Source organism: Gymnodraco acuticeps, unplaced genomic scaffold (genome assembly GCF_902827175.1).
Source record: "Gymnodraco acuticeps unplaced genomic scaffold, fGymAcu1.1, whole genome shotgun sequence".
Taxonomy (NCBI): Eukaryota; Metazoa; Chordata; class Actinopteri; order Perciformes; family Bathydraconidae; genus Gymnodraco; species Gymnodraco acuticeps.
The window spans coordinates 237,899-265,641 of record NW_022990303.1 but is presented as its reverse complement, the minus strand read 5'-3'; the positions used below and the strand labels follow the sequence as shown (position 1 = coordinate 265,641).

General features: G+C 42.4%; 1 protein-coding gene across 1 annotated transcript in view; it reads left to right on the top strand.

Moving 5' to 3' along the window:
* The window catches only part of ntn1b (netrin 1b), a 110,007-nt gene extending 86,309 nt beyond the window's left edge, over window positions 1-23,698 (top strand). The window contains 2 exon segments of the mRNA XM_034222679.1: window positions 11,055-11,129; window positions 23,036-23,698. Of these exon segments, the coding sequence (XP_034078570.1) occupies window positions 11,055-11,129; window positions 23,036-23,358 (398 nt within the window). The 3' untranslated portion in view covers window positions 23,359-23,698.
* The last annotated feature ends 4,045 nt before the right edge of the window (window positions 23,699-27,743 follow it).

Here is a 27,743-nt window from a genome sequence, read left to right as displayed (position 1 = left end):
TAAGTAGCAGTATATAATATAAAGAAGTATGCGCACGTTATTAATAAAAAACAACACAATAAATAAAAACAACAACAGACACCATAGTAAAGTAGCCGGTAATATTTACAGATTGTAGATAAAGGGAGGTGTACTAAAGTAGTAGTGGTGGGAGATAAAGACCCCCCCCCCCCTCTGCACTTCATTTACATGGAAATCAGGCGACTCGATATGGACTCGTCCTCAAATTCATTTACTTTGGGATTTCCTCTTTTCTTACTTCAGGCATTCCTGCAGAAATGCTTTTCTCTAAAACACATACACGGATCGGATCCTCGTCCCACGTCCTGAGCTGCTTTTTTTTTGAGAGGAGGAGGAGAGGGGCGTTTTTTTCTTCCTCAATCATTACCCAGGCAACCTCATTCACACGGAGTATAATGGGGAAGAAAGGGGGAGACTGGACAGAGGGCTGGAAGAAATAATGAAGTTTGTCCATATTCAGGCGCACTGAAAGGTCCTCTCTCTCTCTCCACAGCTTTCCCACCCCCCCCACCCCTACCCAGAAAAGGCTTATTGCTTTGGGAGAGGCAAAGTGTGAGGAGGGAAAGGGGGGGGGGCACTCAGAGATGATCTGGTTCCAATTTGTGTCAGAAAGTGGAGGGAACAAATTATTTCAATTTGAGTTTGTCTTCTTGTCCCAACACCACCTCCGTCATCACAAATACCCGGGGGACGGCATCCATTAGAGGTCACCTATTATGCAAAATCCTCCATGTCTCTTCTACATCAACATGTGTCCCCTCTTCTTCATGTCTCTTCTTCATCAACATGTGTCCCCTCTTCTTCATGTCTCTTCTACATCAACATGTGTCCCCTCTTCTTCATGTCTCTTCTACATCAACATGTGTCCCCTCTTCTTCGTGTCTCTTCTACATCAACATGTGTCCCCTCTTCTTCATGTTCTCTTCTACATCAACATGTGTCCCCCTCTTCTTCATGTCTCTTTCTACATCAACATGTGTCCCCTCTTCTTCATGTCTCTTCTACATCAACATGTGTCCCTCTTCTTCGTGTCTCTTCTTACATCAACATGTGTCCCCTCTTCTTCATGTCTCTTCTACATCAACATGTGTCCCCTCTTCTTCCATGTCTCTTCTACATCAACATGTGTCCCCTCTTCTTCATGTCTCTTCTACATCAACATGTGTCCCCTCTTCTTCATGTCTCTTCTACATCAAATGTGTCCCCTCTTCTTCATGTCTCTTCTACATCAACATGTGTCCCCTCTTCTTCATGTCTCTTCTACATCAACATGTGTCCCCTCTTCTTCATGTCTCTTCTACATCAACATGTGTCCCCTCTTCTTCATGTCTCTTCTACATCAACATGTGTCCCCTCTTCTTCATGTCTCTTCTTACATCAACATGTGTCCCCTCTTCTTCATGTCTCTTTACATCAACATGTGTCCCCTCTTCTTCATGTCTCTTCTACATCAACATGTGTCCCCTCTTCTTCATGTCTCTTCTACATCAACATGTGTCCCCTCTTCTTCATGTCTCTTCTACATCAACATGTGTCCCCTCTTCTTCATGTCTCTTCTACATCAACATGTGTCCCCTCTTCTTCATGTCTCTTCTACATCAACATGTGTCCCCTCTTCTTCATGTCTCCTTCTACATCACATGTGTCCCCTCTTCTTCATGTCTCTTCTACATCAACATGTGTCCCCTCTTCTTCATGTCTCTTCTACATCAACATGTGTCCCCCTCTTCTTCATGTCTCTTCTACATAAGCATGTGTCCCCTCTTCTTCATGTCTCTTCTACATCAACATGGTCCCCTCTTCTTCATGTCTCTTCTACATCAAATGTGTCCCCTCTTCTCATGTTCCTTCTACATCAACATGTGTCCCCTCTTCTCCATGTCTCTTCTACATCAACATGTGTCCCCTCTTCTCCATGTCTCCTTCTACATCAACATGTGTCCCCTCTTCTTCATGTCTCTTCTTACATCAACATGTGTCCCCTCTTCTTCATGTCTCTTCTTACATCAACATGTGTCCCCTCTTCTTCATGTCTCTTCTACATCAACATGTGTCCCCTCTCTTCATGTCTCTTCTACATCAACATGTGTCCCCTCTGTGGAAAGAGACTCTGAAAGTTTCAGGAACAAAGATTCTCTCTCTTTTTGATCCATTTCTATAAAAACCTGTCTGAAAATGAGCTGATCAGATTTTGGCCACTTGATGATGTCATAACGATGTGTTGTCTTGTGTAGCCATTAGCCAATCAGCAACCAAGGTAACCCCCCCCCCCCCCCCCCCCTTATCACCTGAATCTCCTCCTAGAGCACCATTGAGTTCTTTTTAACCAAATGTCTCTCAGAGGGGCGTGGGGAGGGGCTCCTTGTTTTCATCTAAAGTAACAGACAGAGAATCAGCACTTTGGAAACAGGGCTGAAACAGAGGGGATTATGGGTAATGCTGCAATGATCTGTTTGGTGTTTCAGCCAATCAGAGACAAGCTCTGGATATATCTGAGACCTGTGATATATTGATGAAGAACAGTAGAATAGGGGACCTTTAAACCATCTGGCAGGGACAGGTGGTGTAACCATAACTAGTTACATGTCCAACAAGTGTAATCAGTACCCTAATCTGAGTATCCAAATATAAAATTACTTACAAGAAATATCAAACTATGATCAAAACGTCACTGGAAAAAGTTTGGTGAGAAAGCGAGAATCCAGTAGTTCTTGTTTCCTGATGAATCCATGACATCCATTTATGCAAAACCCCATGAAGTAACAAATGCAGAGAGTGAGAAATGAAAGATGAATCAAGTTACAGAGGGTGATAACTTTCTGAAAGTGGAGGGAACTAATTATTTCAGTTTCAGTGTGCCCTCTGGTCCCACCAACACCTCCGTCATTACAAATAACACCTGGAGCAGTGACATTATACATTACATTGCATTTAGCTGACGCTTTTATCCAAAGCGACTTACAATAAGTACATTCGACCAGGAAAACACAACCTTGAAGAAAACAGAATCATATAAGTACATCAGGTTTCATAGAGCCAAACATTTCAAGTGCTACTCAACTGGCTTTAGGTAATCCAGTCCTTTATTGGTATAAAAGTGCTTCGTTAATCGTTCTAACGCTCGAAGTGGAGTCGAAAGAGATGAGTTTTCAGTTTGCGCCGGAAGGTGTGTAAGCTATCTGCCGTCCTGATGTCAATGGGGAGCTCATTCCACCATCTTGGAGCCAGGATAGCAAACCCACGTGTTTTCGCCGATGGGAACTTGGGTCCCCCTCGCAGCGAGGGCGCAACGAGTCGTTTGGCTGATGCAGAGCGTAGTGCACGCGCTGGGGTGTACGGTTTATACGTATTTGTATTCCGTATAAACTGTAAAGCCCCGAGACAAATGTAAAATGGGAGATATTAGGCTGTATAAATACATTTTGATTGATTCATTGATTGACAGGAGGACAGCATTGATGAAGTCCTTTGGCAGATCCGCCTCTATCGTTTTTCCAAGTCCACTTTGCATCAACGTTGCTCCGTGCAACTGCGTCATGGATGTTTAAAGACAACGAAACATGTACAGCTGACTTGGGCAAACAGAATATTCTGACAGTGTTTTTTCATGTTCAAAAAACCAAACAAAACAGCTTTCAACTTAAAAAGAAACTCTAAGAAGCGACTGTCATATTCATATTTTGTGGGATGAAAACGCAGATAGACGCAGCCGGTGAGATTCTCCTCGGAGGTCAGAAGACATTTAGACTCCACCAGCGTCCCAGGATTCACTCTCAGACATTACATTAGACCAGGGGTGTCAAACTCACGGCCCGGGGGCCAAATCCGGCCCGCGACTTCGTTTTATGTGGCCTTGCAAAGAATATAATATACAATACTGCACTACAATACTGGCTTTTAATGTGTGATTGTTTTTGTATTATTTGACTTTAACTATATATTTATTTGTTGTTCCTTTCTTTTCACTATATCTGTAAAGCGTCTTTGAGCACCTGTAAAAGCGCTAACTAAATAAATCTATTATTATTATTAATAATACAATTCAAGATTCAAGTTTCAAGGCTTTTATTGTAGTTCTGACAATGACAATCTTGGGTCACAGGCTCCTCCAACAGAGCAACACAATAACACAGATAATAGTGAAAGTAAATAAAATATAATATAATAGAAATTGTGCGGAATAGTCTACACAGTATACAAGTAATTTGAATATTGATATATATATATATATATATATATATAAGTTGCAAACAGATTAATGTTATGGATGTTCTTTCAAAAGTTTTGATGTAATTGTGGAATATTTGCTTTCTATTATTTGCCCTAGACTTCTGCTTTCAGACGTAGTTAATTATGAAGTTATTACCCTATCCCATAATAATCAAATGCAGAGCCTATAATGTAATACATCATTTAATATATATTATATATTTATATTTACATTTTTTTATTTAATCTTTATTTAACCAGATAAAAGCATTGAGATAGAATCTCATTTGCAATGAGGACCTGGCCAAGAAGGCAGCAGCGTTACACATAACACAGACATAAAATACAGAGAACATAACTAAGAAAACAAAAGACGAAAAAGCAGTCACTACATTGAGCACATTAGGACAGTAAGAAAGGAACTACTTATTACTGCAAGAGCAGCTGGTGGTAAGGACTTCAGACAACTTCAATTTAAAACATGCTATTGAGACAAGTGCCGTCAGTTTGAGGCGTGATTGAAGGCAGTGGCGTTTTCTCCTGGAGGCCAAGGGAAGCCAGGCTTCCCCTGTTTTTTCAGATTGTAATTTTAATAAATAAATAAAAACACGTCGTTTGGTTTCGGTAATTTTTCTGTGCTGTGTGTTGCTGCCGGCCCGTCTCTCCCCCATTCTCATTGAGTATTTTACAAATAGTGAAACAGCGCCCCTCTACATGTTATGGTGAAACAGTAGATTGCACTCTCTGTTGCGAGAGGAGGCCAGCCGAAATTGGCTTCCCTTGGTGAAAAAAAATGGAGGGATTGACCAATCAGATGAGGCTCACGTGATGCCCCTGCCAACCTGTGATTAGTCAGGGCCATGCCAAGAGAAGCCAGAGGCAGCTGGCTTCCCTTGCCTCACAATCCAATCAAATCGCATCAATTTAGTGTGGCAGTGACGCCTCCTAAAACCCGGAAGTAAGCTGCGCTCGGTTTCGGTTTCTTATTATACATCCATGGGTTTCCCTCGACAAAAAGGCAGTGGGATTTCTCCATAGGATTTTGGAAAATAGCTTGAAATAAGGTCAGTGGAAAACGAACCTGTTAGATAAATGCACGTTGTGTTCAGTCGGATAATATCCACATGTCTACCCTACTTTTATAATTTTCGAATCATAAATCTAATCGATAGAAGATAGATAGCGTCACTGCACCACTCTCACCGCCGTTAGAAAGTAGCAAGCAACTGAAGCAAGTGCAATTATGGAGGGTGGAGATTTAATCAAAAAATAATTGTACTAAACTTCCGCTACAGCAGCAACAACAAATAAAATCTGATGACAGGCCAATGCCCAAACTGGAGCTGTGTACAGCGAGGAACAAAGGAGCGAATCGGACGTAAAACGTTAAAGGTCTCCTGATTTAGTTTGTGAATGAATGCTTATTAGAGTTTGGGCTGGAGAGTGCGTGCGGACCTGTCGGTTAGATAACAGGCGTGTGTAAGTCCTGCATCTGATACAAATGTGTGTAAAATGACACCGGGTGCTGTAATCACTGATCTGGTTACGTTATTACATTGACCACCACACCCCCGACCCAAAAGAAAGGACGTATTATTGGCTTCCCCTCATTTTTTCCCCACGCCACGCTACTGGTTGAAGGTCATTCCAAGATCAAAGACCATAATGAAAAAGACTCATTTTTCCAGCCTCAGTCCGCACAGCAGGAACCTGGACCCGTATCCAGGCACTGGGTCTGAGGTTGTAAGAGTCACCAACTGTAATATATATGTATATTTATATAGTCTTAAAGTTACAACCGGCCCTTTGAGTGCAACCATAATGCTAATGTGGCCCGCGATGAAATTGAGTTTGACACCCCCTTTGACACAGGTCAACATTTCAGTTGCACATCGTCTAAGACGTAGCTTCAGTGTCCTTCCTGTCCTTAAAGCCCCTGTCACACTGTCCCGAAATTGACACCCGATGGACACACGAATATGGAATCGTGAATTTCGCACGAAGATGGCCCCGAACCACACACGAAGGCAACATTTACAAGGCCCTGACACACCAAGCAGTCACCAGAGGACTCGCCGACGTCGGCTGTTGCGTCGCGGTGTTCTCCTGCGTCTTGGCCATGTGTCGCACGGGAACACAGCAAAGACTTCAGTGCGTGAGTGGCAATAACTCTCCTTACCAGCAGGCGGCGGTAGTGTGTATTCGTCATTAAAAATAGGCAACAACCGGAAGACAGAGAAGAAGAACAGACTGCATGATATAAACAACAACAAATAGCGTGTACAAACTGCAGCCTGGTTATGATCCACTGCTGTCTGCCCGTCTTTGGTCCACAGCTACCCGAAGGGGCAAGTCTCCTGTACCGGGTGCACTGGGTTCGCAGAGAATCCACTTCTTCCTCAGCTCTTTCTCTGAAGCACACAAATAAACGATGTAAGCATTGTGGCTAGTTAGCATGTCCAATTAATATCTATATGCAGTGCCAAACTGCACAGCTAGCAACAAGATAACAACAAAACACAAGGTTGAAATAACAAATTACATTTCACGTTAACGTCACTGTACGCTGGCAAACAATAAAAAGCCAACAATATCTGCTAAAGAGCTCAATTGATGAAAAAGATAATCTTACCCGAGAAACCAAGTTGCGTTTCAATCTCTCGCCAGAGTCCGGTTTTCACTACTCGGTTCGAGTACCTTTTCTCTGTGATGTCGTACAGAGCTGGCCTCTCCTGGATCAATGGGATGAGCAGGTCTTCGTTTGCGTCATTCCAGATCGCCATGATGAGATGAAAATGAATATCAGTCTGTGTGTGCCTTCTTAAATCGTTTGTTTACGTCCCTCACTTCCGTTTCGCTTCTCATGCACTGATTCGCTAGCTGAACAGCCAATCAGAGTGATTGTTTGGTCCGACTGCCAGACCCGATGGGACCTTTATATATACAGTCTATGATCGGGACAGGCAGTCCAAATAAGGCGTGTCACGGTCGACGGTGCGGGACACACCAAATTGAGTTTGGGCGACAGGACACGCTTCGTCTCCCGACTTACGAAAACAGCCGAAATCGGCCTGGTGTGTCCGGGCCTTAAGACATACAACTGCAACGAAAGTAACAAAAACAATTATGTTAAAGTACTATGATACAGTACTGATATTTTCAAACTTTGTTCTTTACTTTCTCCGTCTTTATATGTAGAAGATATTACGTTTTCTCCGTCATGTTGTTTCCATAGCAACAACAACTTCCTGTCAACTCGCCTTCAAAATAATATATTATATCCTTTTTAGTTTCACAGAACACAAATTGGGTTGTGTATATGATTTTGTTGTGCAATAAAACAACCCGATGGACACACGATAAAGGAAATGTTCAAATTCGGCTGTGATCGTAGCAACATCGGGCCATTCGTGAGGGCATCTTAAGCCATCATATGACCGCCGGCGGAGTTTCTCAGGCTCCGGCAGCAACTTCGTGAGCGGTGGCAAAATCTTTGCGAAGGTTCATTTTCGTGTTGAATTCGTGTGTCCATTTTGCCCTTCGTAAGGCCATCTTGAGGGCATCTTGTTATCATCGGTGCCATCGGGCATTCGCCCCGATCAGAGTGAGGATGAATGCACCGATGATAACACGAAGATGACACGATTCGACAAGATGCCCTCACGAGTGCCTTACGAAGTTGCCGCTCACGAAGTTGCTGCCGGAGCCTGAGAAACTCCACCGGCGGTCATACGATGGTTTAGATGCCCTCACGAATGGCCCGATGTTGCTACGATCACAGCCGAATTTGAACATTTCCTTTATCGTGTGTCCATCGGGTGTCAATTTCGGGACAGTGTGACAGGGGCTTTAAGAGTGGTGCAGGAATGAGTCCTAAAATGTGAATGGTTCACAACAATCCAAAAAGGTCGGGAGCATAGGCGGCGCGTGAGGCTCAGGTTTGGGAAGGCTAAATAACTTTTTTTACCTGACGCTGCCCGACTCCGGCGTCTATAGACAAGAGATCAACTCAGTGTGCGGAGTTTAAATCTCTCAAGTCATATTACAGGATAAAGGAAATACAGTTTAAACTGCCGTATGCAGAGAAGACGCCGACGTGTCGCACTTATCATTCATATTACATCATCAATCAGATCATCGATCATATAATATCATAATATATTTCCTTATCTGAGTCAGCTGAGCCGTATCTGGCCGTGCAACACTCACAGTGTCACATACTGTATGCAGAAGTGTTATTTTAAGCAACACATTATGTTGACGAAACACTCGAGTCAAATGTAATTAAAGTCAGATCCACTCGTGTCTTAGATGGGGCAGTGATATCATAAAACTATACGCTTTCAAACACTCGGTAGGCCTAGTTATTTTTTAACCAGTTGTTCTGTATTCTCCTTGCAGCAACTCTGTGGCTTGTATCCTGGATTATATGTTTAAGTCATCATGGATGTTTAAAGCTCATATTTGTCTAATATTAGTTTACTTTTCATTAATGAAGTATGACGCTGCGCTGTCAGTACACTTGTCTCGGTTTGTGATTGGTCAAATGTAGCTAACCCCGCCCCCGTGAACGCGCTCTCAGCTGGAGAGAGAAACCCTGGCTTGATTTACAGAGTTGATAACCAGCGCCATAGGACCGTTTAGCGAGTTCTCGTTTGTTAGTTTGTTGTTGTTAGTTTGTTTGTTACATATCCAGGGTATGTTGAACTGGCTTCGTAGGTGGCTAGCAGCGCTAACGTCAAAGACACAGACATTATACATTATATTTGTATTTTACCAGGATGCAGTGACACAAATATTTCCCTAGCCTACAGCACCCGCCGCCCCTGGTCGGGAGGGTTACTTTTAAAATGTCATCCGTTACAATAACTAGATAGGTGTCCAACAAATGTAATCAGTAAACTTATCTGAGTATCAAAATGTAAAAGTAATGTAACCTGATTATAAGAAGCTGAGAACCCTAACCTTCTGCAAACCCCATGAAGTAACAAATGCAGAAAGTGAGACATTCCAAATCTATCAAGTTACGGAAAGTGAAAACAAATCTTTGAGCTGCTCCTCGACATTTAGCCTCGACCAGCGTTGGAGGATTCACTCTCTCGCCCTTTAGAGGCTCAGATGCTCCTAAAAAAGATAGTTGCTCATTTCCCCCTGCGACCTCCTTTTGTGCCGTCTGACCTCTGAAGGTCACACAATGCGTGCCGGGACACTGACGAGACTGGAAAGGATGGGCGGGGGGGTAGTGAGAGTGTGTTAACAGACACAGGAGGATCTGTGTAAGCTATAGTCGTCACACAGAGGCTCTTTGGAAGCAGTCGTCCAGCTGTGAGGATGCTGACCCACTGTGTCCTCTCACTGGGAATGTTTTATGATCTAGGGCCCATCACACCATAATAGAGGATATGAAGACACTTGTTTTGGTTAAAGGTCCCCTACTGTTTGTCATCAATACATCACAGGTCTCAGATATATCCAGAGCCTGTCTCTGATTGGCTGAAACACCAAACAGCATTACCCATAATCCCCTCTGTTTCAGCCCTGTTTCCAAAGTGCTGATTCTCTGTCTGTTACTTCAGATGAAAATAAGGAGCCCCTCCCCACGCCCCTCTGAGAGACATTTGGTTACAAAGAACTCAATGGAGCTCTAGAGGAGATTCAGGTGATAAGGGGGGGGGGGGGGGACATGAGAGAAGAGGGGACACATGTTGATGTAGAAGAGACATGAAGAAGAGGGGACACATGTTGATGTAGAAGAGACATGAAGAAGAGGGGACACATGTTGATGTAGAAGAGACATGTTGATGTAGAAGAGACATGAAGAAGAGGGGACACATGTTGATGTAGAAGAGACATGGAGAAGAGGGGACACATGTTGATGTAGAAGAGACATGAAGAAGAGGGGACACATGTTGATGTAGAAGAGACATGGAGAAGAGGGGACACGTGTTGATGTAGAAGAGACATGAAGAAGAGGGGACACATGTTGATGTAGAAGAGACATGAAGAAGAGGGGACACATGTTGATGTATAAGAGACATGAAGAAGAGGGGACACGTGTTGATGTAGAAGAGACATGAAGAAGAGGGGACACATGTTGATGTAGAAGAGACATGAAGAAGAGGGGACACATGTTGATGTAGAAGAGACATGAAGAAGAGGGGACACATGTTGATGTAGAAGAGACATGAAGAAGAGGGGACACATGTTGATGTGGAAAAGACATGAAGAAGAGGGGACACATGTTGATGTGGAAAAGACATGAAGAAGAGGATTTTGCATAATAGGTGACCTTTAACATTAAGCTGTTCTCGCTGTAACTAATACGAATGTCCCCTCTGTGGCACGAATAAAGGTATTCTGATTCTGATTTATCGTCAATCCACGTCTGAAACACTTCCCACATCACAGCAACTCCATTTACAACATCAACAAGGACATATTTTAAAGACAGGAAACAAGGGAAACAGACATTTAACAATCAAGAAGCCTTTAACGTACATTTGATCCTGAATCAAACTCTGGAACAAATTGTTCAGAAACCGAGAATCCACAAAGACTCGTCTACTCTGATGAGTCCATGATCAAGTCCTTTGAGGTACATCCATGTTGGCAATACCCAAGAAGTAACGGATTCAAAAAGGAGGAAATTAAATCAAGTTACAGAAGGTCAAAACTTTCTGACACAGGTACCGGGAGAGTTGTTGGCGAGTCCAGTTAAGAATAATAACTCAAACCAAATACGAAATGAGCTTAATATCCTTTGAAAGTGATTTGATTTGATATCTAACTTTCTCTCTTCCTCTTTCCTCTCCCCTTCTCTCCAGACTGTGACTCGCACTGTAAAGCGTCCAAGGGAAAGTTGAAGATCACCATGAAGAAGTACTGTAAAAAAGACTACGGTGAGTGAGTCCAATGATCTGAGAGCTGCCAGACGTCAGCCAGCAGGCAAGAGGTCAGACGTCTCAATTCATCCTGACCGGGTAAAAGCTAATCCACTCCCTGATGGCTTGCTCACAGAGCTTTAGGCAATGGCGAACCGTCAGGGCCTTCAAGGTATTCAGAGAATACCCTGGAACAGATAAAACAAACAAAAGATCGATTTAATTATATACATAAAATGAATAAATGAGAATCGTATCTGTGTTGTTGATCTGTAATATTACAGTGTTACGTTACCTTCTCGGACCATGCACTACGCATTTCAGTAGAAAAGAAAGCAACCAATCAGATATTGTTCTGGGTCTCTGGGTAGAATATCCTTCAACAAGGTATTCTACATCCTTGATACATCCCTGGCCGTTGCTCTGAATGAGAGCGTACGTTTGGACTGACAGTTTGATCAGCCAATCATATATTGATTTGTAGCCAATGGGCATATTCTTTCAGAGTTCCCCTCTGCTCCAGGGTATTCTAGAAGGCCCGCTAGTTAACTGGCTCGAGGCAGAGGATCTAGATGAATGCGACGAAGCAATTCATGCCGTGTTATTGTTTTTAACGTCAAAATGACAAGAGCGACAGGTGAAGATGAAGTTGTTGTGAGTACCATTTTCAAGACGACAATTCAGTGAAAAGACGGACATTATAATGCCGCGGAGGGAAGGGGGGGGGGGCGGGGGTGTGTGTGTCTACAGAAGGTTCAGTTGTGATAGACACGGTTCGCCACTGGCTTTAGGCAATGTCTGCTAACGTCCGCTTGATCTGAGTACATATCTTTACACGCTGGTGTGGGCTCCCTAAAACACAAAGCAAAGTCCTATCCCTACAAACTGTCTGCACATGGAAAACTGAGCTTTTAATTGAGGGTCTATTTTTAGGCGAGAGCATCGACGTTCATTTCTGACACTTGGAAAGAGAGCAAACATGCAGATTTCCTTTAATTGAGCACAGAATGGGACACTAGGGCACGGATGAGCGAAATAAACCTGTTTTGTATTCACTTCTGTTCGATGCAAACGTATGCATAAAACATTGCTTCAACTTTGGTCAACTTGAAGGCATATATTTGCCTACATTCGCAGGTGTATCTGTGCTTTGTCTTGGGATAAAAAAAGGGTCTTTGATTAGTCTTCCACTGTAATATATTAGTATATTATCGACGTAATCCTAAACCAGGAGAAGTGAAGTAGTACAAACAGCACACAAGGGGAATAGGTGGGACAACATAGACTTAGTTATTACGTAACTTCCGTAATTATTAAACTTCCAAACCGATTTGAACCCAAACCACAATCTGTGGCTAAACTTAACCGATGCTGTGTCCCAAAATGTCGAGTCAACGCTTAATGTTTGAAATCCACGACATGGCAGTTTACAAAGCGAAGTATCCCAATTGAAAGAATAACTTCTTTGGTGGGATATTCGTAGGAAAGCAACACGAAAAACAACAAAAAGTCGCTTTCCTGCCTTTCCTTTAACTTTTTTTTTTAGTAACAGCTTGTGATTCTCCCGCCCTGCACCACTTCTTCTATGGTCAGTCATAAAAGCGTCGACCCTTTTACAGACCCTGCAGAAGAGGAACAGTAAACTGGATCCGCTGGGCCTCAGTTAGCCCGAGGCATTTGGCTTTTAGACGTTTCAGAGCAAATCCCCCGCTGATAGAAGAAGCCAAAACACACAGCGATCACGTCACGTTGTCAATGAGTCAACGTGCTTCAGCTGAAATACATCTAACAATGCAGTGCCAGGCAAATAAACATCATATCACTGGGTCGAAAATGATATATTAAAAAGCTGGTACGACCAGAATAGAGCAAAAACAGCTGCGTGCCACAAATCAACTTGGAACAAAAATACGTTTTAATGATTGATGAAACTGAAACTCAGAGAAAACAACAGTGAAGCGTGTCATACCTGTAACTCCAACACAGGGGGTCTTTACAGATAGTGGAATCCTTTCTTAATTTCACTATCCCTCTGCTCCACATGACAAATGACCCTGCGCTGTTTGGATTTTACGCCTCATTAATCGTCTCAATATAATGGTTTATCTGTAACTGGGGGATCCACAGAGACAAGCCTTTGAAGCAGATCCAAAGTCACACAGGGTATCATCTCAGGTTTCTACCGCGTAGTAAACCATTACATACATTCACGTGTTCTGCAAATAAAAAGCCCAGCACCATTAGTTCTGCTAGAACACTTCCAGCTTCCTTAATGTGGATTTATTCGACACTAACTTGTCTCTCATTCAAAGATAATCGTAACCCTTTTTAGGCTTTCAACAGCATCCAACTGAACATCAGCCAAGCTTATTTTATTCCCCCTTTAGAGTTGAGTAGACAATAATTCAGGCCATTTGTTGCATTTTGCAAGGAAGCCAAACGCCCGCAATTTTTCATATTTCTATGATTTAAATCTTAATCATCTGCGTCCATAAATGAGTCAGACTGATTCGAGCGAAGCGGGCGGTTCATGCTGCTTTCTGGAACAGATGAGGCAGACATCATCGCTTAGCAAGCTTTCCCTCCGCCTAATTCATTCCTCAGACCTTTCGCCTTTTTGTCAGGGTCCCTCCTCTGTTCTTTGAGGACCACAACCTAAACAAATAAGGAAATGCACTTTGTATTTGATCAGGTGTTGTTGTGTGTGTTAAAGAAATGCATGGAAATCTGGAAACAGAAATCAAATCAAGTTTTATTTTTATAGCACATTTATAAACGATTTTTGGTGGAGCCAAAGTGCTGTACATATAATAAACATAGCCTACAGTAGAGACACTTTACAGCAAATACAACAGCACAGATTGTTCAGAATATCAGTATGAGAAAAACTACACCCTCTGTCCTTAGACCCTCTGTCCTTAGACCCTCTGTCCTCAGACCCTCTGTCCTTAGACCCTCTGTCCTTAGACCCTCTGTCCTTAGACCCTCACATTGTACAAGGAAACACTTCCAGAGAAAACCCACAGTTTAAAGGGAACATGGGAGAAACCTCAGGGAGAGCAACAGAGGAGGGATCCCTCTCCCAGGACGGACAGACGTGCAATAGATGCCGTGTGTAAATCGAAGAGATAATACATTTTACAGCATATAGACCGAATGTTAGGAAATGCATGTGTCTGTAATAAGAAGATGAATCCACGAGGATGTCAGCTACAATCCTGTGGAAGCCATCAGGGAAGCAGCATGACGAGACCCAAGGCAGGACCGCAGAGACAGGTTCAGCCACGACCCGAAGTCCACGACTTAATCCAGAACTCAGGATAGAGGATCCAAGACACAGGACTACAGCAAGAGGATCAGCCTCGACTCCGGATCCCGGCGTAGATATAGATACAAAACAAGAACAAAGATTTGGCTGGGTTAATCGGAACAAGAGAATACACAGACACAGGCAGAGAGGGAGAAGGTCATTGGATAAAAGTTATTCTTGATAACCCTCTAGAAAGATCTCATGAACTTCCCCACTCAATCTATCAAGACCCGAGCAGTTCTATTAGCAGTTCTATTAGATATAGGATAAGAAACAGAGAGAGGGAGCACAACAACCTATCTCTTCGTCAGATGCACTCCCCCGCTTATCTAAGCGACTCTGTACCCCGTTACCCTACAAGGCCATAGACCAGCAGAGGGAACATGGGGGGTATGTAAGGGTAAGGGTTTTTCAGAATAAACCGCAAGGGTCTAAATGGAAATCAGAGGGTTTTCAAGTTACTACGACATGATTTCTGAATTATTGGCAAGAAGGCCGCCAATTTTTGATTCCCCTCCGTATAATGTGTGTTGCAAATATACTTGTATGGTTGTATTCAAGCTAACGGGTGCATTGTCATGGATGAGTTGTGCCGTAACACTGATGTAGTGCAATTGTAATTCGTGGTAAACATCTGCGTTGGAACTACTGGAGAAAGTTCAACTTGGTAATGGGAGTTTAGGTTTCCATGTTCCACAACTAACATGGATCAAATGAGAAGGGAATGCACTTTGGATATTATGATTTCAAAGGACTTCATCAACCACGGCTCGGGTTGGGTAGCGTTTGGATTCGAATGATTCCTGGTTCTTAAAAACAAGTCCCATGCCAATTTCACTGGGAGAAAAATAAATGTAGTCAAATGTGTATTCATATTTAGAAATGACTTCATATGGTTTAATTTGGTCGCCGTTATTGAACACAATTGTGTACAAATCATCTCTGCATTGTTTTTGCATTCACAAGTTAGTTCTAAATGGTGCAATTTGAGAATTAAAAAGTCTCCTCTGCTGTTAAAAATGTGTGTGTAAAATAAAACACATAGGAATTGCTCGGCTCGTGTATCTGCCATGTGATTAAGCTTTTCTTCTAAATGTAGTGGGTTCTTTCTCGGCCCATACTTCACTACGTTTCATCAAAATAGGGCCAGCAGTCTTTTTCCAAAAACCTGCTTGACAAGAGAACAAAGAAACTGAACCAGAATCATAACTTCCTTGGCGGAGGTAGATATAAAATCATAAGATATTGTATCATATCCAATTGAGCGCGAGGACCTCATCCCAAGGTCTCTCTTCATGTTACAAAACGGCTTTGTGCATCTGCCCTGTGATTCAGATTTGCTCCAAAAAGTCATTTATTCGCCCAGTATTTCATGAGTTTCCTCAAAATGGGGCCAGCTGTTTTTTCAATAAACTTGCTTAACAGAAGAACAACATAAACGTAACCTCCCTGGCACAGGCATATATATAAAATATAGTTACACACCCAAAAGAAAGCGCAGACCTAGGTCACGGCAACACATGTTAACAACAGAAAATAATCGATTGTGATTTCAATCTGTTCCAAAAGAATTAGCTTCTTTCTTCACCCCTGAAACACTCGTACACAAGAGAGCAAAACAACTGAACCAAAAACATAACCTCCTTGGCACAGGTAAATATAAAGTCATACTTTAAGATATCCGTCTGAGAGCGCAGACCTGCAGTGTCTAGGAAAAGACGATTTGTGTTGTGGAACACGCTTCACCCTTACACGGCGTTCCATTCAAATCAAGCAGTGTTTCTGTAGCCCTGCTGAGACAGACGTCTTCCCTCAGCATGCGTTTCCTCCGCCTCGTCCTAATTCACTTCTCAGGCCTGTCGCCTCCTCTTTGTGGGGTTCCTCCTCTGTTCTCCTGCAGGGTCACGGGAAGAGGCCCTCTGTTTAAACACTGCGGCACCCAGCATTCCTCAGGGTGCAAACAGGTGCTAAATTAGGCAGACGGTGACGGATTGCCACCCCGGAGAGAAAGAAATATGTTTTGTGTATTCAATTTTTGTTTTTCATCACTAGCGTAGCTACGGAGACGGAGGATACAAAGGGATTATATTCTCTCCTGACACCCTCCTCCGCACACACACACACACCAGGACACAATGAATCAAAGCGCCTGGTGTTTACCGACGCCCCGGGAGAGGGCTCAAAGGCAGAGCCAGACTTCTTTAGGCTCACCCGAGGGTAGCAGGTCCCTGATCATTCACTCCCTGATAACCAGAAGGGACAGAGGGGGCCTCAGCGGTAATTAAGCGAGCTCTAATTTCATTAGCCTTGCTTGTTGGTGTCAAGCTGCTGCACACAGCCCTCAGAGGATGAACCCAGCTGGAGGTTTGGCCGGCAGCGAGGCTCCGCTGGCAGCCATTGTGTGCCGAAGGATCATCTCCTCTCTCCCACTGTCTCACCAAACACCCACAGCGTTTAGTGAAAGGTCGTTTGACCCGGCGCTGTCTGTTTGGCTCAGAAGGTGTGGATCTGTGTGTGTTTGAACACAGACTGAGACCATACTTGAGAGAGAAAGAAAAAGAGGCAGTTTGGACGCTGTAAGCGAGTCTCCTCGAGGAAACTATCTCTGTCACAACACTTGTATTGTTTGATCAGTTAGTGTGAAAAGTGGATTCTGTAACCCGCTGTCTTCCGTCTCTGTGCTGAGCTTATTGACTGCCGCACGTAGATGAGAGAGGTATCGATATTGACATCTGACCATCAGAAAAGAGAGCACATTTCCTAAGTAGCTAATAGAGGAATAGCTCACATTCACTTCCATTCAAACACAGTGGTGAAACATTTGATCGTGTGGCGTTGCAAATTAGCATATTCATTTCTCTTAGAGTTTAACCTTAGAAGAGTTTAAGGCAAATATTTTCCTGCAATTGCAAGTGTGTCTGTGCCTTGCTCCCGTCTCTTCACTGTCTCACCAAACAGCGTCTAGTAAGAGATCGTGTGACCCGGCGCTCTCTCCGCTGTCTCAAACCAAAAGGCAGGAGGTGTGTGGATCTGTGTGTGTTTGAACACAGACTGAGAACATACTTGAGAGTTTGGACGCTGCAAGCGAGTCTCCTCGAGTTCAGAGCGCTATCTCCGGGCGGATTCTCACGCTGGGAGTTGGACGCGGCTCTGGGAGCAGAACTCGGATAGCTCATGAGGTCGGAAACACATCCCGATTCTCCTGGAACTTTTTCTGTAGCTGGGAAGACAAATAGTGGCCCCTCCTCCCCTCCTCACACACCCTTTATGTGTCTGGATGAAGGAGAGGGCTGCAGTGAATGGCAGGGCTGTGAGAGCCCGCTCTACTCAGACCAACAAACCTTCTTTCTTCTGAAATTGTGTGCAATTTGCTCACACCATGCATCGACACACAAACTCCTCGGGGTCTCTTCAGTGTTGGCGGCCATGATGAACACTGAAAGTGATCATGCTCAGCCAGAGAGGCAAAGAAAAGGCTAGCCTACCTAGCTGTATGAATAAAAGAAGAAGGAAATGCACAATTAACCATGCCCCGCACTTTTTGGGTCACTGTGTTTAGTGGGTTAGGGTTTGTGACAAAAACCCGAGGAAGTCTTAAAAGTAATGTAGTTGAGATGTTTGTTATTGTAAGAAGATAAATAGCTTACTAGAAGAGCACTTGGAGAGCTCAAATTTCAATAGGAACACTTGCGTTCCTATTGGCTACCGCTCCAACACATTGTACGTGATAGGCTAAGGGGCGGGACATCTCTAAGCGGTTGACCAATCACAACAGAGTCGGCCAGCTAACCAATCAGAGCAGACTGGGCTCTGGTTTCAAACAGAGGGTGAAAAGAGTTGCTGCAGCACAGGCAGTATGAGAGAATAAAGAGCTTTGTGAACATTAAAGCAAGGAGACATGTAGAGACACTACATACTGATATACACCTGAACATCAGCAGGAGAGGACTCTTTAAAGTAGAGACACTACATACTGATATACACCTGAACATCAGCAGGAGAGGACTCTTTAAAGTAGAGACACTATATACTGATATAAACCTGAACATCAGCAGGAGAGGACTCTTTAAAGTAGAGACACTACATACTGATATACACCTGAACATCAGCAGGAGAGGACTCTTTAAAGTAGAGACACTACATACTGATATCACACCTGACCTGAACATCAGCAGGAGAGGACTCTAAGAGTAGAGAGACACTTTACATACTGATATACACTACATACTGATATACACCTGAACATCAGCAGGAGAGGACTCTTTAAAGTAGAGACACTACATACTGATATACACCTGAACATCAGCAGGAGAGGACTCTTTAAAGTAGAGACACTACATACTGATATACACCTGAACATCAGCAGGAGAGGACTCTTTAAAGTAGAGAGACACTACCTACTGATACACCTGAACATCAGCAGGAGAGGACTCTTTAAAGTAGAGACACTACATACTGATATACACCTGAACATCAGCAGGAGAGGACTCTTTAAAGTAGAGACACTACATACTGATATACACCTGAACATCAGCAGGAGAGGACTCTTTAAAGTAGAGACACTACCTACTGATATACACCTGAACATCAGCAGGAGAGGACTCTTTAAAGTAGAGACACTACATACTGATATACACCTGAACATCAGCAGGAGAGGACTCTTTAAAGTAGAGACACTACATACTGATATACACCTGAACATCAGCAGGAGAGGACCTCTTTAAAGTAGAGACACTACCTACTGATATACACCCTGAACATCAGCAGGAGAGGACTCTTTAAAGTAGAGACACTTACATACTGATATACACCTGAACATCAGCAGGAGAGGACTCTTTAAAGTAGAGACACTACATACTGATATACACCTGAACATCAGCAGGAGGGACTCTTTAAAGTAGAGACACTACATACTAATATACACCTGAACATCAGCAGGAGAGAGACTCTTTAAAGTAGAGGACCACTACATACTGATATACACCTGAACATCAGCAAGGAGAGGACTCTTTAAAGTATGGAGACACTACATACTGATATACACCTGAACATCAGCAGGAGAGGACTCTTTAAAGTAGAGACACTACATACTGATATACACCTGCACATCAGCAGGAGAGGACTCTTTAAAGTAGAGACACTACATACTGATATACACCTGAACATCAGCAGGAGAGGACTCTTTAAAGTAGAGACACTACATACTGATATACACCTGAACATCAGCAGGAGAGGACTCTTTAAAGTAGAGACACTACATACTGATATACACCTGAACATCAGCAAGAGAGGACTCTTTAAAGTAGAGACACTACATACTGATATACACCTGAACATCAGCAGGAGAGGACTCTTTAAAGTAGAGACACTACATACTGATATACACCTGAACATCAGCAGGAGAGGACTCTTTAAAGTAGAGACACTACATACTGATATACACCTGAACATCAGCAGGAGAGGACTCTTTAAAGTAGAGACACTACATACTGATATACACCTGAACATCAGCAGGAGAGGACTCTTTAAAGTAGAGACACTACATACTGATATACACCTGAACATCAGCAGGAGAGGACTCTTTAAAGTAGAGACACTACATACTGATATACACCTGAACATCAGCAGGAGAGGACTCTTTAAAGTAGAGACACTAACCTACTGATATACACCTGAACATCAGCAGGAGAGGACTCTTTAAAGTAGAGACACTACATACTGATATACACCTGAACATCAGCAGGAGAGGACTCTTAAAGTAGAGACACTACATACTGATATACACCTGAACATCAGCAGGAGAGGACTCTTTAAAGTAGAGACACTACATACTGATATACACCTGAACATCAGCAGGAGAGGACTCTTTAAAGTAGAGACACTACATACTGATATACACCTGAACATCAGCAGGAGAGGACTCTTTAAAGTAGAGACACTACATACTGATATACACCTGAACATCAGCAGGAGAGGACTCTTTAAAGTAGAGACACTACATACTGATATACACCTGAACATCAGCAGGAGAGGACTCTTTAAAGTAGAGACACTACATACTGATATACACCTGAACATAAGCAGGAGAGGACTCTTTAAAGTAGAGACACTACATACTGATATACACCTGAACATCAGCAGGAGAGGACTCTTTAAAGTAGAGACACTACATACTGATATACACCTGAACATCAGCAGGAGAGGACTCTTTAAAGTAGAGACACTACCTACTGATATACACCTGAACATCAGCAGGAGAGGACTCTTTAAAGTAGAGACACTACCTACTGATATACACCTGAACATCAGCAGGAGAGGACTCTTTAAAGTAGAGACACTACATACTGATATACACCTGAACATCAGCAGGAGAGGACTCTTTAAAGTAGAGACACTACATACTGATATACACCTGAACATCAGCAGGAGAGGACTCTTTAAAGTAGAGACACTACATACTGATATACACCTGAACATCAGCAGGAGAGGACTCTTTAAAGTAGAGACACTACATACTGATATACACCTGAACATCAGCAGGAGAGGACTCTTTAAAGTAGAGACACTACATACTGATATACACCTGAACATCAGCAGGAGAGGACTCTTTAAAGTAGAGACACTACATACTGATATACACCTGAACATCAGCAGGAGATAACTCTTTAAAGTAGAGACACTACATACTAATATACACCTGAACATCAGCAGGAGAGGACTCTTTAAAGTAGAGACACTACATACTGATATACACCTGAACATCAGCAGGAGAGGACTCTTTAAAGTAGAGACACTACCTACTGATATACACCTGAACATCAGCAGGAGAGGACTCTTTAAAGTAGAGACACTACATACTGATATACACCTGAACATCAGCAGGAGAGGACTCTTTAAAGTAGAGACACTACATACTGATATACACCTGAACATCAGCAGGAGAGGACTCTTTAAAGTAGAGACACTACATACTGATATACACCTGAACATCAGCAGGAGAGGACTCTTTAAAGTAGAGACACTACATACTGATATACACCTGAACATCAGCAGGAGAGGACTCTTTAAAGTAGAGACACTACATACTAATATACACCTGAACATCAGCAGGAGAGAACTCTTTAAAGTAGAGACACTACATACTGATATACACCTGAACATCAGCAAGAGAGGACTCTTTAAAGTAGAGACACTACATACTGATATACACCTGAACATCAGCAGGAGAGGACTCTTTAAAGTAGAGACACTACATACTGATATACACCTGAACATCAGCAGGAGAGGACTCTTTAAAGTAGAGACACTACATACTGATATACACCGGAACATCAGCAGGAGAGGACTCTTTAAAGTAGAGACACTACATACTGATATACACCTGAACATCAGCAGGAGAGGACTCTTTAAAGTAGAGGACACTACATACTGATATACACCTGAACATCAGCAGGAGAGGACTCTTTAAAGTTAGAGACACTACATACTGATATACACCTGAACATCAGCAAGAGAGGACTCCTTTAAGTAGAGACACTACATACTGATATACACCTGAACATCAGCAGGAGAGGACTCTTTAAAGTAGAGACACTACATACTGATATACACCTGAACATCAGCAGGAGAGGACTCTTTAAAGTAGAGACACTACATACTGATATACACCTGAACATCAGCAGGAGAGGACTCTTTAAAGTAGAGACACTACATACTGATATCAACCTGAATCTAGTAGGTCTGTAAACCTTCTTTAAAAACAAACCATAAATGAAATACTTGGTAGAGGTAAATATGAAACTATAAGATGTTGTGACACATCCAACTGATTGAGTTCCCATCGGGTCATTCAATCTTCTCCAGATTCGATTAATACCCCCAATTGTAAGTGAACCCCCGTCGTTCACACTTAATGGCACATTCCTATCCAAACCCACGGGGTAAAGCACTTCACTTCAAGCCCAGATTAGCTCCATCGCTGTCGAGCTGTTTGTCTCTCGTTGCGATAAATGCAGCGATGAAGTAATGGCTGCTTCGTGTGCAGGGGAGCTTCTGCAAAAAGGAGCTTTACTCATTACCTGCTATGGAAATATCTGGTACAAGTGGTGCAGTCCAATAGTTACCAGGTTTAGCTTGGTTTAGCCTGAGGTTGTCAATGTTCTGAATCCAGCTTAACGCCTTATAGACCAATTGGAAAGCTTCAGAAGTTATATATTGTTAGCAGATGTGCCATTGTTCTATACAAATATATATTTATGTTTCCAATAAAGAAGCCAATATCCACCTCAAACTCAGGAAAAAAACGTCTCTGCCCTTCACTTGGGTGTTGCTATGGCAACTGTTGCTGTAACAGGGAGTAAGCTTAGGAGAACATCAACAAAGGGTCATAGGTCAGAGATGAGGGGAGGCAGTCGTGAATATCTGCATCGTATTAGTATCTGCAATTGTATTGGACATTTTATACAACATCCTATAACTGTGTTGGCTGGTGTAGTTTATGCCCGCAGTTCCTAAACTTCTTTATTCTGATGTTGGTTAGGTATCACTAATTTATGCTAAAAAACAGTTGTTATTGTTGTTGATTTAATCGTATCTTTCTCATCTCTTCCCCCAGCTGTCCAAGTTCACGTCCTCAAAGGAGACAAGGCGGGCGAGTGGTGGAAGTTCACCGTCAACATTATATCCGTCTACAAACAGGGTGATAATCGTATCCGCCGCGGGGATCAGCTGCTGTGGGTAAGAGCCAAAGATGTCGCCTGCAAATGTCCCAAGATAAAGCCCGGGAGGAAGTACCTGCTCCTGGGAACGGACGACGACGATTCCCCCGGGCAGAGCGGCGTCGTGGCCGATAAGGGAAGCCTTCTGATCCCGTGGAAAGATCTGTGGGGCCGCCGGCTGAGGAAGTTCCAACAGCGCGACAAGAGGGGGAAGTGCTAAAAGTTACTCAAGAGGAAAAGGGAGTAGTATGGTGGAGGAGAAACAACATCTCCACTGGGACGAGGAGAGAGCTGCAGGAATGAGTCCTAAACCCCCCGGATAAGAGTTTGCATTTATATCACATACGGTTCCCTTGTCTGGAAGTCAATGGTTTTTTTTAATGTGTTTTTGGTTGTTAGCCTGAAATAAGACCTGTGGTTATCACTCGCTGAAGAGATTTTAACATTTTGTTCTACGACATATATACGTCAGTAAATACCCCACTGGTGGATTTAAAGTGTCTAAATGAGACAACTCAACGACATCACGCCCAACATTAGCCGCCTTTAGCTTAGCGGTGGTGAGGTGAAGTCATGTGACCGTGCTGTAGTTCCTTTATAGCCCAACATTAGCCACCTTTAGCTTAGCGGTGGTGAGGTGAAGTCATGTGACCGTGCTGTAGTTCCTTTATAGCCCAACATTAGCCACCTTTAGCTTAGCGGTGGTGAGGTGAAGTCATGTGACCGTGCTGTAGTTCCTTTATGGCCCAACATTAGCCACCTTTAGCTTAGCGGTGGTGACGTGAAGTCATGTGACCGTGCTGTAGTTCCTTTATAGCCCAACATTAGCCACCTTTAGCTTAGCGGTGGTGACGTGAAGTCATGTGACCGTGCTGTAGTTCCTTTATAGCCAACATTAGCTTTTTACTTCAAAAAAAGTGGTGTTAATATTAATGTGGAGATTATCCTGCTGAACAAAACGTGCAGGTATCATAAACGTGTGTTTGCCACAGATCTTATTTTCCGCAATTATACAAAATCACATGGAGAAATCCCATTGGCTTTTTGTCGAGGGAACCCTTGCGTTCCGCACCGCTGTATTCAAGGAAGAGGAGAGGATGGATGAAAAACTGGAAGAATAAAAGATGGAAAGACAGGTGACGAGAGACGGAGGAAAGACTGAGTGCTGCTGCTCTGAGTTGGAGCGATGAGATTAGTCGTTTTTTTTGTTGAACTTTTTGTGAAGGAGCTCATGCTACAGTTTCTGTTTGTCTTTCAAGGTTTGTGTTGTTGTGTAATTGCAGAGTTTGCACCTACAGATATGTCACACCCTGACTATTTTACCCATGATGCCATTGTCTTTTAAAGTTTCAGTTGTATTCAGGAGCATCTACTGTATCACCCTTTAGTATTTTAAGAGGATCTATTTCCACTGTGCTGTTTAAAGCATTATCGAGAGATGTTTCATTTGAGGGTTTCCACTCGAGTCTGATAAGATGCCTAACTTTGGATACAGAAAAAAAAACCTAATACGTGCCACCTTGCTCGAGAGCTACTTGCCTACATGTGATTGTTACCTCAGTGAAACTAAAATGCCATATTGATCCTCTGTATGACGATCGCATTTCATATTACAGTTGAAGCCCTGCGCTTTTCGATATATCAACAGTATGTTGTGGTTGTGACCTCTGCAATGTAAAGTAACCATATGTGCATACATAGACATTGTTTTTAGTAGATGATGCCGTAGATGTAGAGTAGACGTGTCAACCATGCACTTATTTTTACTTAGTCAAAGTTTTAGAACATATGAGATATGTTCACGTTTTCAGAGTGCCATCCAAAAACAAAAAAATCCCATATGATGCAACAAAGCTGATGTTTCTGATCCACAGTAACAACCCTGTTCAAATTTGTCAAGATTGCCAAGATGTTCTCACTCCTAAAATACGCTAGCTTGGTCATCCCGCTCATTCCACTTTCAACGCACTGGGTACACAACATTTTGAACCGTATAAAAAACTTAGACATGTTGTTGACCTAACGTTACGTACGCAAGTTAAATTACGTACGCAAGTTAAATTACGTACGTGACGTACAGTTAAGTTGCATAACTTAATTTAAGTTCTCGTATGACTCATTTAGGTTAAGGTGACAAAACTACCTGGTTTGATGCTTTTGTTAAAACGATTCTTATGTTACGTTACTTAAGAGTTAGTTATTGACAGTACGTTTAAAAAAAACTAAAACGAGTCGAGTGCAACAGAAGCACCTGGAAAAAACAACCTGGTGTTTACATAATTTAAGTTGTGTTCGCAAAATAAGTATTTTAAGGATGTAAACGTACATACTTACGTTAGAATACTTCAACGTTGACTTTTGGGGTTTATTGTAACTCAAGACATGTGTGTAATTTGAGTTTGTGACATACGTGGCGTTAGGTACATTACGTAGGTGAACTAAAGTACAAACGTTTAAATTCACAAGCGTTGAAATTCAAACAGGAATCCCTAAGGTGAAAGTTGTGTATTTGTTTACGTAACTAAAGATATCTAAGTAAGTTAAGTTAGACCTAAGTTCTACACGTTAACGTTTAAATAAGTCAATGTTTACTTTTGGTTTCTTCCAGAGACAAACTGCGTTCTTTTGGGTAAAATGTCTGTACCCATTCATCCATTCCTGACCTTCTCTTTAGACAGAATTTAAAATATGACACTTAGCTGGTCTTGTACCCCCGCGGGTTAACGGTCAATGCTTTTACGGCTAGTGAACAAACTACTGTATTTGATTTGAGAGTGAGAACGCCTTGAAACTAAAATAAATGTATTCTCTAATAAAGGACTAAAGGTTGGATGTCCCAAATATTTGCAAGTGAGATACAGAAAATCTTCTCACTTTATTAAAGAAAAGATCATATCAAACCACTGCCATAATGCATGCTTGCCCTTTACTGTAGCTGCCTGATAGCTAACGATGATTGTGAATTATGTACACATTTAAACAGTATTCAGTGTTGTGGAAAATAACCTGTGGAGTGATAAATAAGATATCACAGATGTTTATCGTCAGACGTTCCTCAGAGCGACTTTGAGGACTTCATTTTCTTGGTACTGGACGAAAAGGCATGACTGATTGTCTCCGTGTTATATAGCTGTATAGTATTACTTTTATATTTTGTTAAACATTAACTAGATCTATCTCTATGTGAACATAACCAGAGTTTTTTTTCTAAAGAATAGAGGCTTAATAAATGACAGAGGAATAAATGAATGTCTCCCAGAGGAACACACACTCTCACTATGACAGCTCACACACGCACACGCACACACACACACACACATAAATACATCTGTGCATCATACTGTATGTATTTGAAAACTACAACGCACTTATACACATCTGTACCAGAGTTTACGGACGCTACCGGACGTCTGCTCTCCAGGAATTATATCTGAATAATTATCTGTTTATACATGGGCTTGTAAATGTTGTTTAGCAGTGTCCATTGTTGTGTAATGTCTTGTAATACTAATATATTATGTTTATCACAAATGAATATATTTAATGACACATGAAACGAAATGTGGCTTTTGTGGTTTTTATATTTTACTTTTTTTGCATTGAATTGTAGATGGCTGTAATGAGAAGTATTGATAAGTGTTTGGCTTTTGAACGGCCGCATAGAACTGAAAATTAATTCATCTGAAATAAAGCTGTGTTAAACAAACAACAAATGGAGGTTGATCCCAGCTGAAGGGAGTTTACATTATTTTCTCTTCCTGTAATAAAACGTTATTTTACACGATTGCAAAACACCAACTTCAGACTTTATGCTCCATAACAATTTAGTCTGGCCCTTTTTTTGTTTATTTACATTTTGTCCGTTGTAATTGCGGAAGCATACAGCGTCATTTAGTTTAAAGGTCACCTATCATGCTATCTTTAGGCAACAGCATAGGTCTCAGATATATCAAGATATATTAAAAACATGTCTATGAAGTGTTTTGCTACAAATACCAAACAGATCACCCATTCTAGCCATGCCTCATATCCCTCTATTTCACTTCCTGTTTCAAAAGTGATGATTTGGGTACAAAGCTTTAAAAAAAAAAAAAAATTAATACAAATAAAAAGGAGGGGTCTGAGCTCATGCGGGACCCGGCAGCTACCGTCTAAACTAAATGCTGCGGTGATGAAACGCCATATCATGGATTATCAAGGATTCTCTCTGAAACAGTTTGGAGCTCAAATGCTTTCTCTCTTGCCGGTTATACCACAAGGTGAGTTCCTTTTTACTTCCTGCTTCTTCACACACATGCTCTCCAGTACAGGTTAGCTCTGAGTGTTAGCGATGCTAATGTAAACACCGACCATATTACGTCCAAAACAGTCGGGCATTGTTTCTGATAGCAACGTTTCTGATTGGGCCGTGGGTCCACATTTCAGATATTACGTCATATCGGACTCAAATCTGGATCAGCTCCGTTGTTCCCCGTTTTTAGAGATTTGGGTACGGAGGAAAAGAGAGAGGGTTTTGTTTGCTGACGCTGCGTGAGTTCCCTGACACACCGGGGACACATTGATGTAGAGAAGACATCACAAAGTGCATTTTGCATGATAGGAGAC